General features: G+C 45.9%; 1 protein-coding gene across 8 annotated transcripts in view; it reads right to left on the bottom strand.

Moving 5' to 3' along the window:
- LOC121590121 (ubiquitin carboxyl-terminal hydrolase Usp2) overlaps positions 1 to 12502 on the bottom strand; it is a 225342-nt gene that overhangs the window by 153568 nt on the left and 59272 nt on the right. For 4 of the 8 annotated variants that reach the window (XM_041909544.1, XM_041909536.1, XM_041909562.1 and 1 more), the window contains 2 exons: positions 11853 to 12059; positions 2575 to 2826 (listed from right to left, as the gene is read on the bottom strand). The exons of 1 other annotated variant lie outside the window; for it this stretch is intronic. In XM_041909544.1, the coding sequence (XP_041765478.1) occupies positions 2575 to 2826; positions 11853 to 12012 (412 nt within the window). In that variant the 5' untranslated portion in view covers positions 12013 to 12059. Of the gene's footprint in view, positions 1 to 2574; positions 2827 to 11852; positions 12060 to 12502 lie in introns of those variants that run through there. 3 more of the 8 variants (XM_041909553.1, XM_041909578.1, XM_041909571.1) reach the window with 2 other exon arrangements.

Genomic DNA, 12502 nt, shown 5'->3' with positions numbered 1-12502 from the left:
TTAAAACACTGCACAACGCTTTCCTGGCTTCGTCAATGTTTCGATAAAATTTATTTTGTATTTTTAACGAAAAAGACCAAAAGTAACAAAAATATCGACAGGGATGGCTGCATTGCTCTTTCTCGTTTTATACGAATTTTCTAGATCTTCGTTAAGTTAACAAAAAGGTGAAAGGCAATGAGAGTGACAAAATGCTGAAAATTTTTTCAAACCGTGAGCTTTAGTCACTTTTTTTACCTTTGTCAAAATTTTGCAATCTAGAGCAGCCAGGAAATAAAGTTGACAAAAAAAGATAAAAAGTGACAAAAGCGTAAACAAACAGCTATTTGGCGCAGTTTTGGCGCAGTGACCCATTGCTATGATAATAATGTTAAAATGCATGTTTCGAATTGATTTATGTACCTATTTAGCACTTCTTAAACAAAATATCGATTATATTAAGATGCTTGGGCTTTTTGCCGTTCTTGTGTATTTTTGGTGCGGCCACGAGAAAAGCTCATTTTTGCAGTTGACAAGCAATTTCGACAAAGTTGACATTTTTTTTCAACATTTTGTCACCTCCGTGGCCAGGCGCTCATAGATGTTATTATTTCATGGAATAAATGCATAAATGCAACACAAATGCTTTTCTTCGACATTTAATCATTTTGCAACTGCATATTTTCACTGCATCACATACCCGCTGCGCAAAACGATCGAAAACTTCTCAACCTCTCGCTCAATGTTGCTATAGAGCAAGAACCAATAATGATAAAGCGAGGTGAAAAGATGTGGAAGAGGGGAAGGAGGGGAGAAAGAGAACGTTGGTGTGAACTGTTTTTCAGCCACTATCATTTTTGCGCCATCACGGTCGTGTACCAGAGCTTTTTTTTTCAGAAAGAGATAAACACATAACCGCTGCGCAAAGCGATCGAAAACTTCTCAACCTCCTCCTACTCGCTCAATATAGCTAGAGAGCAAAAAACAATAAGGATAAAGCGAGGAGAAAGGGAAAAGAGGTGAGTAAGAAAACGTGGATGTGAAACATTTTTCGGCCATTATCATTTTTGCGCCATCACAGTCGCGTACCGGAGCTTTTTTGTCAAAAAGAGACATACACATACAGCGCGCTCTCTCGAATCCCGCTGCGCAAAGCGATCGAAAACTTGTCAGCCACTCGCTCAATGTACCCGCACAACAAAATCGAGCAGTTTTTGAGCTCGGGTTTTAGCTCACTTTCCGCCGAAACCGATCGAGAAAGCGAGCAGAAACGTCCGAAGAACCGATCGAAGCTCTTGATCGATTGAAGCGTTTAAAGTCGTTTGAGAGAGCGCGCTGTATGGGTTTATCTCTTTCTGACAAAAAAAGCTCCGGTACACGACCGTGATGGCGCAAAACTGATAGTGGCCGAAAAACAGTTCACACCAACGTTCTCTTTCTCCCCTCCTTCCCCTCTTCCGCATCTTTTCACCTCGCTTTATCATTATTAGTTCTTGCTCTCTAGCAACATTGAGCGAGAGGTTGAGAAGTTTTCGATCGCTTTGCGCAGCGGGGCTGCACTACGCGTTCGTGTTAGCGCAAAAATGATAGTGGTCGAAAAATAGTTCACACCCACGTTCTCTTTCTTCTCTCTTTTCCATTTCACCTCGCTCTATCGTTATTGGTTTTTGCTCTCTAGCTACATTGAGCGAGTGGCTGAAAAGTTTTCGATCGCTTTGCGCAGCGGGAATTCTCGTACGCTGGTGTGTTTTGGTGAAGTGTGAAGTGAACAAACAGTGTGCGCAGACGCACATGCGGTGCGGACATCGACAGGTAATGGTCCATTTATTCACAGACATGTGTTTTCTGGATGGAGGTCGTACTTAGCAGTACGACGACATGATGTGAGTTTTTGTTAGGTTCTAAATGTGTTACGAAAGTTTTTATTAAGTTTCAATAAAGATTTTTCATGTGACCAAAAATGACCGTGTTTGTGTTTGCTTTTAGAATTAGTGCGCATTTGCGACTGAGTCTATACATGAAGGAAATGAGAAACGAAAAAACAACTCTTTAGATGTGTTCGTAGCATGACTGGAAATAACACAAACACATTGACAACTGCAGAGCGCATCGTGCGTTACGATGGTGGTGGGGGGGGAGTGGGAGGGCTCTCGCGAGGGTGTAACTCATTCCTCTTAGAGTATCTGCTAATAGATGGCGGTACTCAAATCGCTCAAAAAATACACTCTTTTTACCGGACGGGCGGGCTCGCGCATGAGAAAAAGTGCTTAAGAAACTTAAATGAGAGCTTGAGAAAGCCCCGTGGGCTCGCGACCTTCGAGAAGAGGCGTCAGTTTAATTATAGGATTGGCTTTTATTGAATAAAAGAGTAAAATGTAAGTTTTGACGTTACGGAAGTAATTAATTGGAGTTTTTGACGATGAACTGTTGTTTATTTGTTTAGTGTAACTATGCTTTTTTGTACTTTTGGTAATTATTTTTTTGTAAAAAATTATGTATTACAATAAATTTAAAATGTCATGTTATTCAATACAACATGCTTAATGTCGAAAAATGGGGCAACATCGATCGAAAAGGAATAAAGTCAATATTTTACCTTGCTTCTGCTGTTGTGAAGCTTTTCTTCTGATGAATCAGTAATCGATGTTTGTAATGACGAGCTTACGGAATTCGCTTTGGGAAACCTCCCAGAATATGCTAAACTCAACTGAGTTATACGTGATGAAACACTAGCAGCAGGTTTATACGTCGAAAGACTATATCGTTGATAGATTTCAGCTCCACATAACGCTGTGTTACGTATATTCGAAACGTAGCTACTAGTATTTCTCAAGCTTGTCGTTGTACCTGTAATTTGAAGAGAATATCTTTTAATTGTTTAATTGGTTAAGTGTGGTTAACGCTTAATAGTTTATTTCTAGAATTATTCATGAAATGATTGGTCGAATAAGCGGCTTTATCACCGACTTGAAAGTGCAACTTCCATTACTAATATAAGTACTAACACAACAAAAAGCTAGTTCAACGCAGTGTAAAATTATAAGATAGCTTAATGAAAACCTGTAGAGTGGTGCCAGTGGAATAACATATAGCGTAGGGTCGTTATTTATATATTTACGCCTTAAATGATAGTAGGAGGCCCCGTAGTACAGTCGTCAACTCGAACGACTTAATAATATGCCCGTCATGGGTTCAAGCTTAGAATGGACCTTCCTTCCGTAGCAAGGATTGACTATTTTGCTGCGTGGTAATAAGTCTCGCAAGCCTGTAAAGGCCGAAGCAAAAATAGAAGAGAAATCGCGGGGTCTTCTATTCCTCGAAGACCGACGAAGGGAACGTAACATGGTAGTACTGGTCGCCGGAGGTGCCATCCGGGGGGAGTGGTTGAGGTAGAGCCCGCTGCGCAAAGCGATCGAAAACTTCTCAACCTCCCCGCTGCGCAAAGCGATCGAAAACTTACCAGCTACTCGCTCAATATAGCTAGAGAGCAAAAAACAATAAGGATAAAGCGAGGAGAAAGGGAAAAGAGGTGAGTAAGAAAACGTGGATGTGAAACATTTTTCGGCCATTATCATTTTTGCGCCATCACAGTCGCGTACCGGAGCTTTTTTGTCAAAAAGAGACATACACATACAGCGCGCTCTCTCGAATCGCGCTGCGCAAAGCGATCGAAAACTTCCCGCTGCGCAAAGCGATCGAAAACTTCTCAACCTCTCGCTCAATATTGCTAGAGAGCTAGAACTAATAATGATAAAGCGAGGTGAAAAGATGTGGAAGAGGGGAAGGAGGGGAGAAAGAGAACGTTGGTGTGAACTGTTTTTCGGCCACTATCATTTTTGCGCCATCACGGTCGTGTACCGGAGCTTTTTTGTCAGAAAGAGATAAACCCATACAGCGCGCTCTCTCGAACGACTTTAAACGCTTCAATCGATCAAGAGCTTCGATCGGTTCTTCGGACGTTTCTGCTCGCTTTCTCGATCGGTTTCGGCGGAAAGCGAGCTAGAAAGCGAGCTCAAAAACTGCTCGATTTTGTTGTGCGGGTAGTGGCTAAAAAACAGTTCACACCAACGTTCTTTTTCTCCCCTCCTTCCCCTCTTTTGCAGCTTTTCACCTCGCTTTATCATTATTGGTTCTTGCTCTCTAGCAACATTGAGCGAGAGGTTCCCGCTGCGCAAAGCGATCGAAAACTTCTCAACCTCTCGCTCAATGTTGCTACCCGCTGCGAAAATTCGAGCAGTTTCCAGCGCAGGAAATGTACCAAAATCTGCGCTGGCCAGCGCAGATTTGGCCTGGTCTCCCGCGCTGGACTTCAGCGATTCCTGCGCTGGGTCGAGCAAGTTAAGCGCCATCTGTTGGCGAAATGGACGAACTATTTATGGCGGCGGAGCATAAAAAAAACGGTCAAAAATTTTAAAAAAATTGGCGCCCATTTTCTCGTCCGCTTCTTCTCCCTCCCTCACCCTGGCTTGCCTTACTTGCGCTTCTACCCGTGCCTTCCGCCGCCAGCTGATTGGGTGTTTGTGGTGTATGCGTTGGTTCATATATGTGCATTGCGGTTGTGTATTGTTATTTGGTGGGTGTTAGCATTTATTAATTTGTGTATGACCTTGAGGCGCTGTGGGAGAAGCTGGATTGGGATTCAAAGTGTTATCGGTGTATTGATGGTTTATTTTATTTCGTGCCGCTGCTGATGAGACCATTCGATGCCCCTGCCAATTGAGGGTGAAGAAGCCTATTTAAAACAAGCGTAGGAGAACGTCTAACACTAATCTAATCTATTTTTAATTTGAACATGTTTGATGCTTCAGCGACCGTCTAAGCATCATGTAGCACAATATATAGTGGCAAAAACATTTTTTTTTAAATGTGCCGAAATTTGTCACGAGTTTTCGGGTCTTGACACACACACGCACACAGCGCGGGGAAAGTGACCGTTCACTCTATCATGTTGCGATCCCCCACCCCGCCCGGCGCTTTGAATGAGGATGCGCTACAAGATAGCTGAACCAGCCGTTCTACCGATAAGGTAGCCGTACTCGCTCGTGCGGGAGGGGGGGGGGGGGTTTGGTGGAGGGTGCGTGATCGCGTGCGCGACTTCGGGGGCGCGTGCTCGTGCGCGAGCTTTCGTGGGTGCGTGCTGGCGTGCGCGCGTACGTGCATGTGTGCGTGCGTGCGTGTGTGTGTGCGTGCGTGAGTGCGTGCGTGCTGGCGTCCGCGCGTTCATGCATGTGTGCGTGTGTGTGTGTGTGTGTGTGTGTGTGTGTGTGTGTGTGTGTGTGTGTGTGTGTGTGTGTGTGTGTGTGTGTGAGTTTGCGCGCGCATGTTTGTGTGTTTGTGTGTGTGTGCGTGCGTTTGGAAATCCCTAAACTATTTGATTCTGATGCGTACATTTTCGTCCGCTGCGTCTACAAAATACCACGCATTCTCGATCTCGCTACCTGAGAGACAACACAACCATTGGCATTGGCATCTTTGCGATCGGCTCTGCTGTTGGGGGTATTAAAAAGACACACTGTAGCATCTAAGCAAACGTTCGTGTGATATGTCACACATTTATTTCTAATTCAGCTAGCGGACGCAAGTGGAAACAACATTTTGAATTGAATCCATACAAAAGAGGATTCTGGATTTGTTTATTACGGTGCGCGTATGGTGCCGCACCTGTCCGTCCAGAATCTGGTGGCTTGTTGGTTTGGAGAAGTTATCATGACGCCGATTGACCAGCATTGCCTTGGAATGGGTTCGGAACGGTAGGTTCATGTTTTGGTCGAGTGCATTCCGTGTATTTGTCTCGTCACAGCGGTAGCCCGGCAGCCACAAAGTCAAGACAAACTCTTACCCGAGTGTGGACTGCTATGCTAAGTTCTTTTTATTATTATTATTATTATTATTATTGGCGTAATAGCCAACGCGATCATGCCGGCCTTTTCAGGACTTGAGTACCACGTAGCCGGAGCCGGTGACTAATCCCTTGCTACGGCGGACGGTTCATACGCGGTTAGAACCCACGACGGGCATGCAGATGTGACGAATGACGGCGGTGCCGCGGGACCGCTCCTATCCAGCGGGTAACTTGCATACTGCCACACTGTCTCCTGCCACATTGTCTGCTTCCCGATGCATACGCTGCAGGCAGGGGGAAGGATGCACCTCCACGATAGAAAAAAACACCGTCATGAACCAGTGGTGGACCTAACGGTAGGCGGACTAGGCGGTCGCCGAATATCGCTAGTCTGTAGTATGCCGTATGTCTACAAGTGGACAGAGTACTAGCGACAAGGGCCCCCGGAAAGATGGTCGTTGGAGCCCCGTGGCTGGAGAACCATCTGCACTCTCACACCCCCCACCCCCAGCCCACCCCTCATGCCGGCAACAATTTTAGGGCCTGTGACCGATGATCGTTGGGGTTCCATGGCCACCCCCCCTCCATCCGCCGGCAATTTAAGTATAATGTTCAATCTATCTCCCAACAGCTGTGTGCCAGTACCCCCTCCTCCCGGTCATCAGTTACCATTTACAGGGGCCTCAATTCGTCTTTCCGCCTTTCATGAACACCTTCCTTTCTTTGACCGATGGATCATAACATTCCGGAAGAGCATACATTCGGCGACAGTTTTGCATACACACGCACACTCACAACCATGCGCAGGATGCTTAGCATATCTATGTAATCTAAACATACGAAAGCAAAATCTTAGTGCTATGCTTACTGCTTAACACGTTCAGCACGATGGCAGGCCGCAGGGACTGCCAGTGAACTTTCCAGTATACCGGTTCCACAATCAGCTTGCGTTCTAGATGCCGGCGGAACGGTAAGCTCATGAAAATCAGCGCCGGACTGAACGTGTTAATGCGGATTAGGGTTCTGCGCGTTGCACAGCAAACCCTCCTGCGTAAACTAGCGATTCCTTAGTCATTTTTATGTTGCAGTGTTTGAACTCATTGCGATTTTTTGGTTTGATTTGTGAAAATGCAACTTCATCGCCGCAATGTTTGTTAACGGCATTTTTGGCGCCACAACAGCTCGCGAGCATTGACCACACGCGAGAAAGAGATGGCGCTATGGAGGGAAAAAGTACGGACGACGACTGACAGCGATTGGCCGTCTGATGCACCAAAACATTCAAACCTTCGACAGCGCGCTCAGACGAAGGGTACGAGGCGGAGCCAGGGACGAGTAGCTCGACGAGCTGCTTGACAAATTTGCCGTTGGAGGGAAAGAGATGACATGATAAAATTCTCCGAACGGCATGATTTCTTCCGTCGCTTTGCGCAGCGGGTAGAGAGCAAGAACCCCCGCACAACAAAATCGAGCAGTTTTTGAGCTCGCTTTGTAGCTCGCTTTCCGCCGAAACCGATCGAGAAAGCGAGCAGAACCCGCTGCGCAAAGCGATCGAAAACTTCTCAACCTCTCGCTCAATGTTGCTAGAGAGCAAGAACTAATAATGATAAAGCGACCCGCTGCGCAAAGCGATCGAAAAATTCTCAACCTCTCGCTCAATGTAGCTAGAGAGCAAGAACCAATATTGATAAAGCAAGGTGAAAAGATGGAGAAGAGGGGAAGGAGGGGAGAAAGAGAACGTTGGCGTGAACTGTTTTTCGGCCACTATCATTTTTGCGCCATCACGGTCGTGTACCGGAGCTTTTTTTGTCAGAAAGAGATAAACTCATACAGCGCGCTCTCTCGAACGACTTTAAACGCTTCAATCGATCAAGAGCTTCGATCGATTCTTCGGACGTTTCTGCTCCCCGCTGCGCAAATTCGAGCAGTTTCCAGCGCAGAAAATGTACCGAAATCTGCGCTGGCCAGCGCAGATTTTGGCAGGTCTCACGCGCTGGACTTCAGCGATTCCTGCGCTGGGTCGCGCAGTTCGGGCAGTTCGGGCAGTTCGGGCGGCGGCGGAGCAAAAAAAAACGGTCAAAAAATTTTAAAAAAATAATGGCGCCCATTTTTTCGTCCGCTTCTTCCTCTCCTCTCCCTCCTTCACCCTGGCTTGCCTTACTTGAGCTTCAGCCCGTGCCTTCCGCCGCCAGCTGATTGGGTGTTGTGGTGTATGCGTTGATACTTATATGTGCATTGCGGTTGTGTATTGTTATTGGTGGGTGTTAGCATTTATTTATTTGTGTGTGACCTAGAGACGCTGTGAGAGAAGCTGGATTGGGATTCAAAGTGTTATCGGTGTATTGATGGTTTATTTTATTTCGTGCCGCTGCTGATGAGACCATTCGATGCCCCTGCCAATTGAGGGTGAAGAAGCCTATTTAAAACAAGCGTAGGAGAACGTCTAACACTAATCTAATATATTTTTAATTTGAACATGTTTGATGCTTCAACGACCTTCTATGCATCATGTAGCACAGTGTATAGTGGTTATAATTTTTTTTTTAATTTGCCGAAATCTGTCTCGAGTTTTTGGGTCTCGACACACACACACACGCACACAGCGCGGGGAAAGTGACCGTTCACTCTATCATGCCGCGATCCCCCACCCCGCCCGGCGCTTTGGATGAGGATGCGATACAAGAAAGCTGAACCAGCCGTTCTACCGATACGGTAGCCGTAATCGATCATGCGGGAAGGGGTGGGGGTGGTCTGGTGGGGGGGGGGGTGCGTGCCTGCGTGCACGCGTACGTGCATGTGTGCATGTGTGCGTGTGTGCATGTGTGCGTGCGTACGTGTGTGCTCGCGTGCGTGCGCGCGTGTGTGTGTGTGTGTGTGGTGTGTGTGTGTGTGTGTGTGTGTGTGTGTGTGTGTGTGTGTGTGTGTGTGTGTGTGTGTGTGTGTGTGTGTTTTTGTGTGTGTGTGTGTGTGTGCGTGTGGAAACCCCAAAACTATTTGATTCTGAGGCGTACATTTTCATCCGCTGCGGCTACAAAGTCCATGCATTTTCGAGTTCGCTACCTGAGAGACAACACAACTATCGGATTGGCACCACGATCTTTGCGATCGGTTCTGCTGTTGGGGTGTTAAAAAGGCACACGATCGAAGCAAACGTGCATGTGATATGTAGCAAATTTCTTTCGCGCATATGGTGCTGCACCTGCCCGTCCAGAATCTGGCGGCTTGTTGGTTTGGAGAAGTTATCATGACGCCGATTGACCGGCATTGCCTTGGAATGGGTTCGGATCGGTAGGTTCATGTTTTAGTCGAGTGAATTCCGTGCATTTGTCGCGCCACAGCGGTAGACCCGGCAGCACCAAAGTCAAAACAAAAACCTTCCCCGAGTGTGGACTGCTATGCTAAGTTCTTCTTCTTCTTATTATTATTATTATTGGCGTAATGGCCTACGCGATCACGCCGGCCTTTTCAGGACTTGAGTAACACGTAGCCGGATAGTCATCTCTTGCTACGGCGGACGGTTCATACGCGGTTAGAACCCACGACGGGCATGCAGATGTGAGGAATGACGGCGGTGCCGCGGGACCGCTCCTATCCAGCGGGTAACTTGCATACTGCCACATTGTCTGCTTCCCGATGCATACGCTGCAGGCAGGAGGAAGGATGCACCTCCACAACAAAAAAACACCGTTATGAACCAGCGGCGGATCTAAAGGTAGACGGACTAGGCGGTCGCCGAATATCGCTAGTCTGTAGTATGCCGTATGTCTACAAGTGGACAGATTATTAGCGACAAGGGCCGCCGAAAAGATGGTCGTTGGGGCCCCGTCGCTGGAGAACCTTCTGCACTCCCCCTCCCCCCCGCCGGCAATTTAAGTATAATGTTAAATCTCATAACAGCTGTATGCTAGTACCCCCTCCTCCCGGTCATCAGCTACCATTTACAGGGGCCTCAAATCGTCTTTCCGCCTAGGGCGCCCCCGATTCCCCCTACTCCGCCACTGTCATGAACACCTTCCTTCGATCGATCATAACATTCCGGAAGAAAACACATTTGGCGACAGTTTTGGCACACACACGCACACTCACACCCTTGCGCAGACGGCTCAGCATATCTGTGTAATCTACACCATACGAAAGCAAAAAAGCTTAGTGTAACAAAGTTATGCTTAATGCTTTGCACGTTCAGTTCGATGGCAGGCCTCAGGGACTGCCAGTGAACTTTCCAGTATGCTGGTTTTACAATCAGCTTGCGTTCTAGATGCCGGCGGAACGGTAAGCTCATGAAAATCAGCGCCGGACTGAACGTGTTAATGCGAATTAGGGTTCTGCGCGATGCACAACAAACCCTCCTGCGTAAACTAGCGATTCCTTGGCCATTTTTACATTGCAGCAATTGAACTCATTGCGATTTTTTGGTTTGATTTGTGAAAATGTAACTTCATCGCCGCAATGTTTGTTAACGGCATTTTTAGGCGCCACAACAGCTCGCGAGCATTGACCACACGCGAGAAAGAGATAGCGCTAGGGAGGGAAAGAGCCCGGACGATGGCTGACAGCGATTGGCCGTCTGACACACCAACACATCCAAACCTTCGGCAGCGCGCTCAGGCGAGGGGAATGAGGCGGAGCCAGGGACGGGCAGCTCGACGAGCTGCTCGACAAATTTGCCGTTGGAGAGAAAAGGAAGGCATGATAAAATTCTCAGAACGCCATAACGCCTTCCGTCGCTTTGCACAGCGGGAAACCCGTGTTTTCGAGCAGGTACTCGAATCTAATTAAAGCTTTGTGGCTAGAATAATCTAGACTGAAAATTGCAGGCAAGTTTTTTGTGTGGTTTTGTATGGAGTGTTTATATGATTTCAGCCTCAAACTGTCAAACTCCATACAAAAAACTAACTAGAATCATGAAGGCCCCCAGTGGTCGAAAAATAGTTCACACCCACGTTCTTTTTTTTCTCTTTTTTCCCTTTCACCTCGCTTTATCATTATTGGGTTTTGCTCTCTAGCTTTATTGAGCGAGTGGCTGAAAAGTTTTCAATCGCTTTGCGCAGCGGGTATGTCTCTTTTTGACAAAAAAGCTCCAGTACGCGACCGTGTTAGCGCAAAAATGATAGTGATCGAAAAATAGTTCACACCCACGTTCTCTTTCTCCTCTCTTTTCCCTTTCACCTCGCTTTATCGTTATTGGTTTTTGCTCTCTAGCTATATTGAGCGAGTGGCTGAAAAGTTTTCGATCGCTTTGTGCAGCGGGAAGGCATGAAAGGAAGCGGGAGCGAGAGAAAGAGGAGGAAGAGGAGGAAGAATGGGCGCCAATATTTTTGAATTTTTTTATCGTTTTTTTGCTCTGCCGTCTGGAATAGTTCATCCATTTCTTCAACAGATAGCGCTCGTTCTGCACCTAAATACTGCAAAAAATACGCTGGTCAGCGTAGTTTCGACTGAAGTCTAGCGTATTTTTTTGCGTATTTTTTGACACAAAACGACGCAAAAAACTACGCAGAAAACTGCTCGAATTTCCACATCGGGCGTGTTGGCGCAAAAATAATAGTGGCCGAAAAATAGTTCACACCCGCGCTATCTTTCTCCCCTCCTTCCGTTTTTCCCCATCTTTTAACCTCTCTTTATCATTATTGGTTCTTGCTCTCTAGCCACATTGAGCGAGTGGCTGACAAGTTTTCGATCGCTTTGCGCAGCGGGGAGGTTGAGAAGTTTTCGATCGCTTTGCGCAGCGGGACCAAGCTGTCGGATTGTCACGCAGTCCTTGCTACGGGGAGACGGTTCATTCTACGCCATAACCAATGGCTTGCGTTAACTGTCGTTTGAATCAACGAATGTACCAATAGACGGTCAGACTGTGTTGTTGGGCCCATATGAACATATGTGTTTCTGCTATAAATGCTCAGATCGATACTTACAAATGAATTATAATAATTTTAGTTTGTAAAAGAGTCGGTAAATTTGTTAGTTGAGGTTAGTCACACTCTTTTCGTAAAGGTTAAATAAAAAAAACATAAGTCAAACATTTACATACTGTTTCGATAAAGACTACTGTTTCGAAAACTGCTAGTCTTAGTACTGTTCAATAGCGGTGAGTAGTATACACGGTCGGAGAAACTTGATTTTGAGAATTGGCTTGCAGATGGTTGAATGTATCGACTACCACTAGACGAGTACGTTGATGTGACTGGCATATTCCACCTTCTTTTACGTTAATCTGCTTTTCATAAGATGATATATTCTGTAAAGTGAATGGAAAAATGACAACATAAGTAAAATTAAATAAATTATGAGCTATAAATAAAGGCAATTTATTTACGGGGTGTTAGAAAACGAAGTGGAAAATAATTTAGTGCCAAACACGTTAAAGATTCTTTGAGATACTTTAGCTGTTGCCAAATAATTAGTCTCTTGAATCGGCCGATTCGTTTACGATCATGCCAAACTTTGTTTTTCGAGACCGTTTTATCGTTTTTCACACAGCTTTTTCTCCCTTTTCTCATATATCTTTTTCTCCAAAACAATTCCAAACGCCAATGTCGATAGGTCGTAAGAACCTTTCTATCATGCTGTAGTAAGGTTCCAACACAGGTGTTTATAAAAATAAGAAAAAAAAAAGATTGATTCAATTATTTAACATGATACTAATTCACTCTGTGTGATGATAATTAGTAGCAGCAAGTG

This window comes from Anopheles merus, chromosome X (genome assembly GCF_017562075.2).
Source record: "Anopheles merus strain MAF chromosome X, AmerM5.1, whole genome shotgun sequence".
Classification (NCBI taxonomy): Eukaryota; Metazoa; Arthropoda; class Insecta; order Diptera; family Culicidae; genus Anopheles; species Anopheles merus.
The sequence above is the reverse complement of the archived record's forward strand: the minus strand, read 5'-3'. Positions and strand labels throughout refer to the sequence as shown.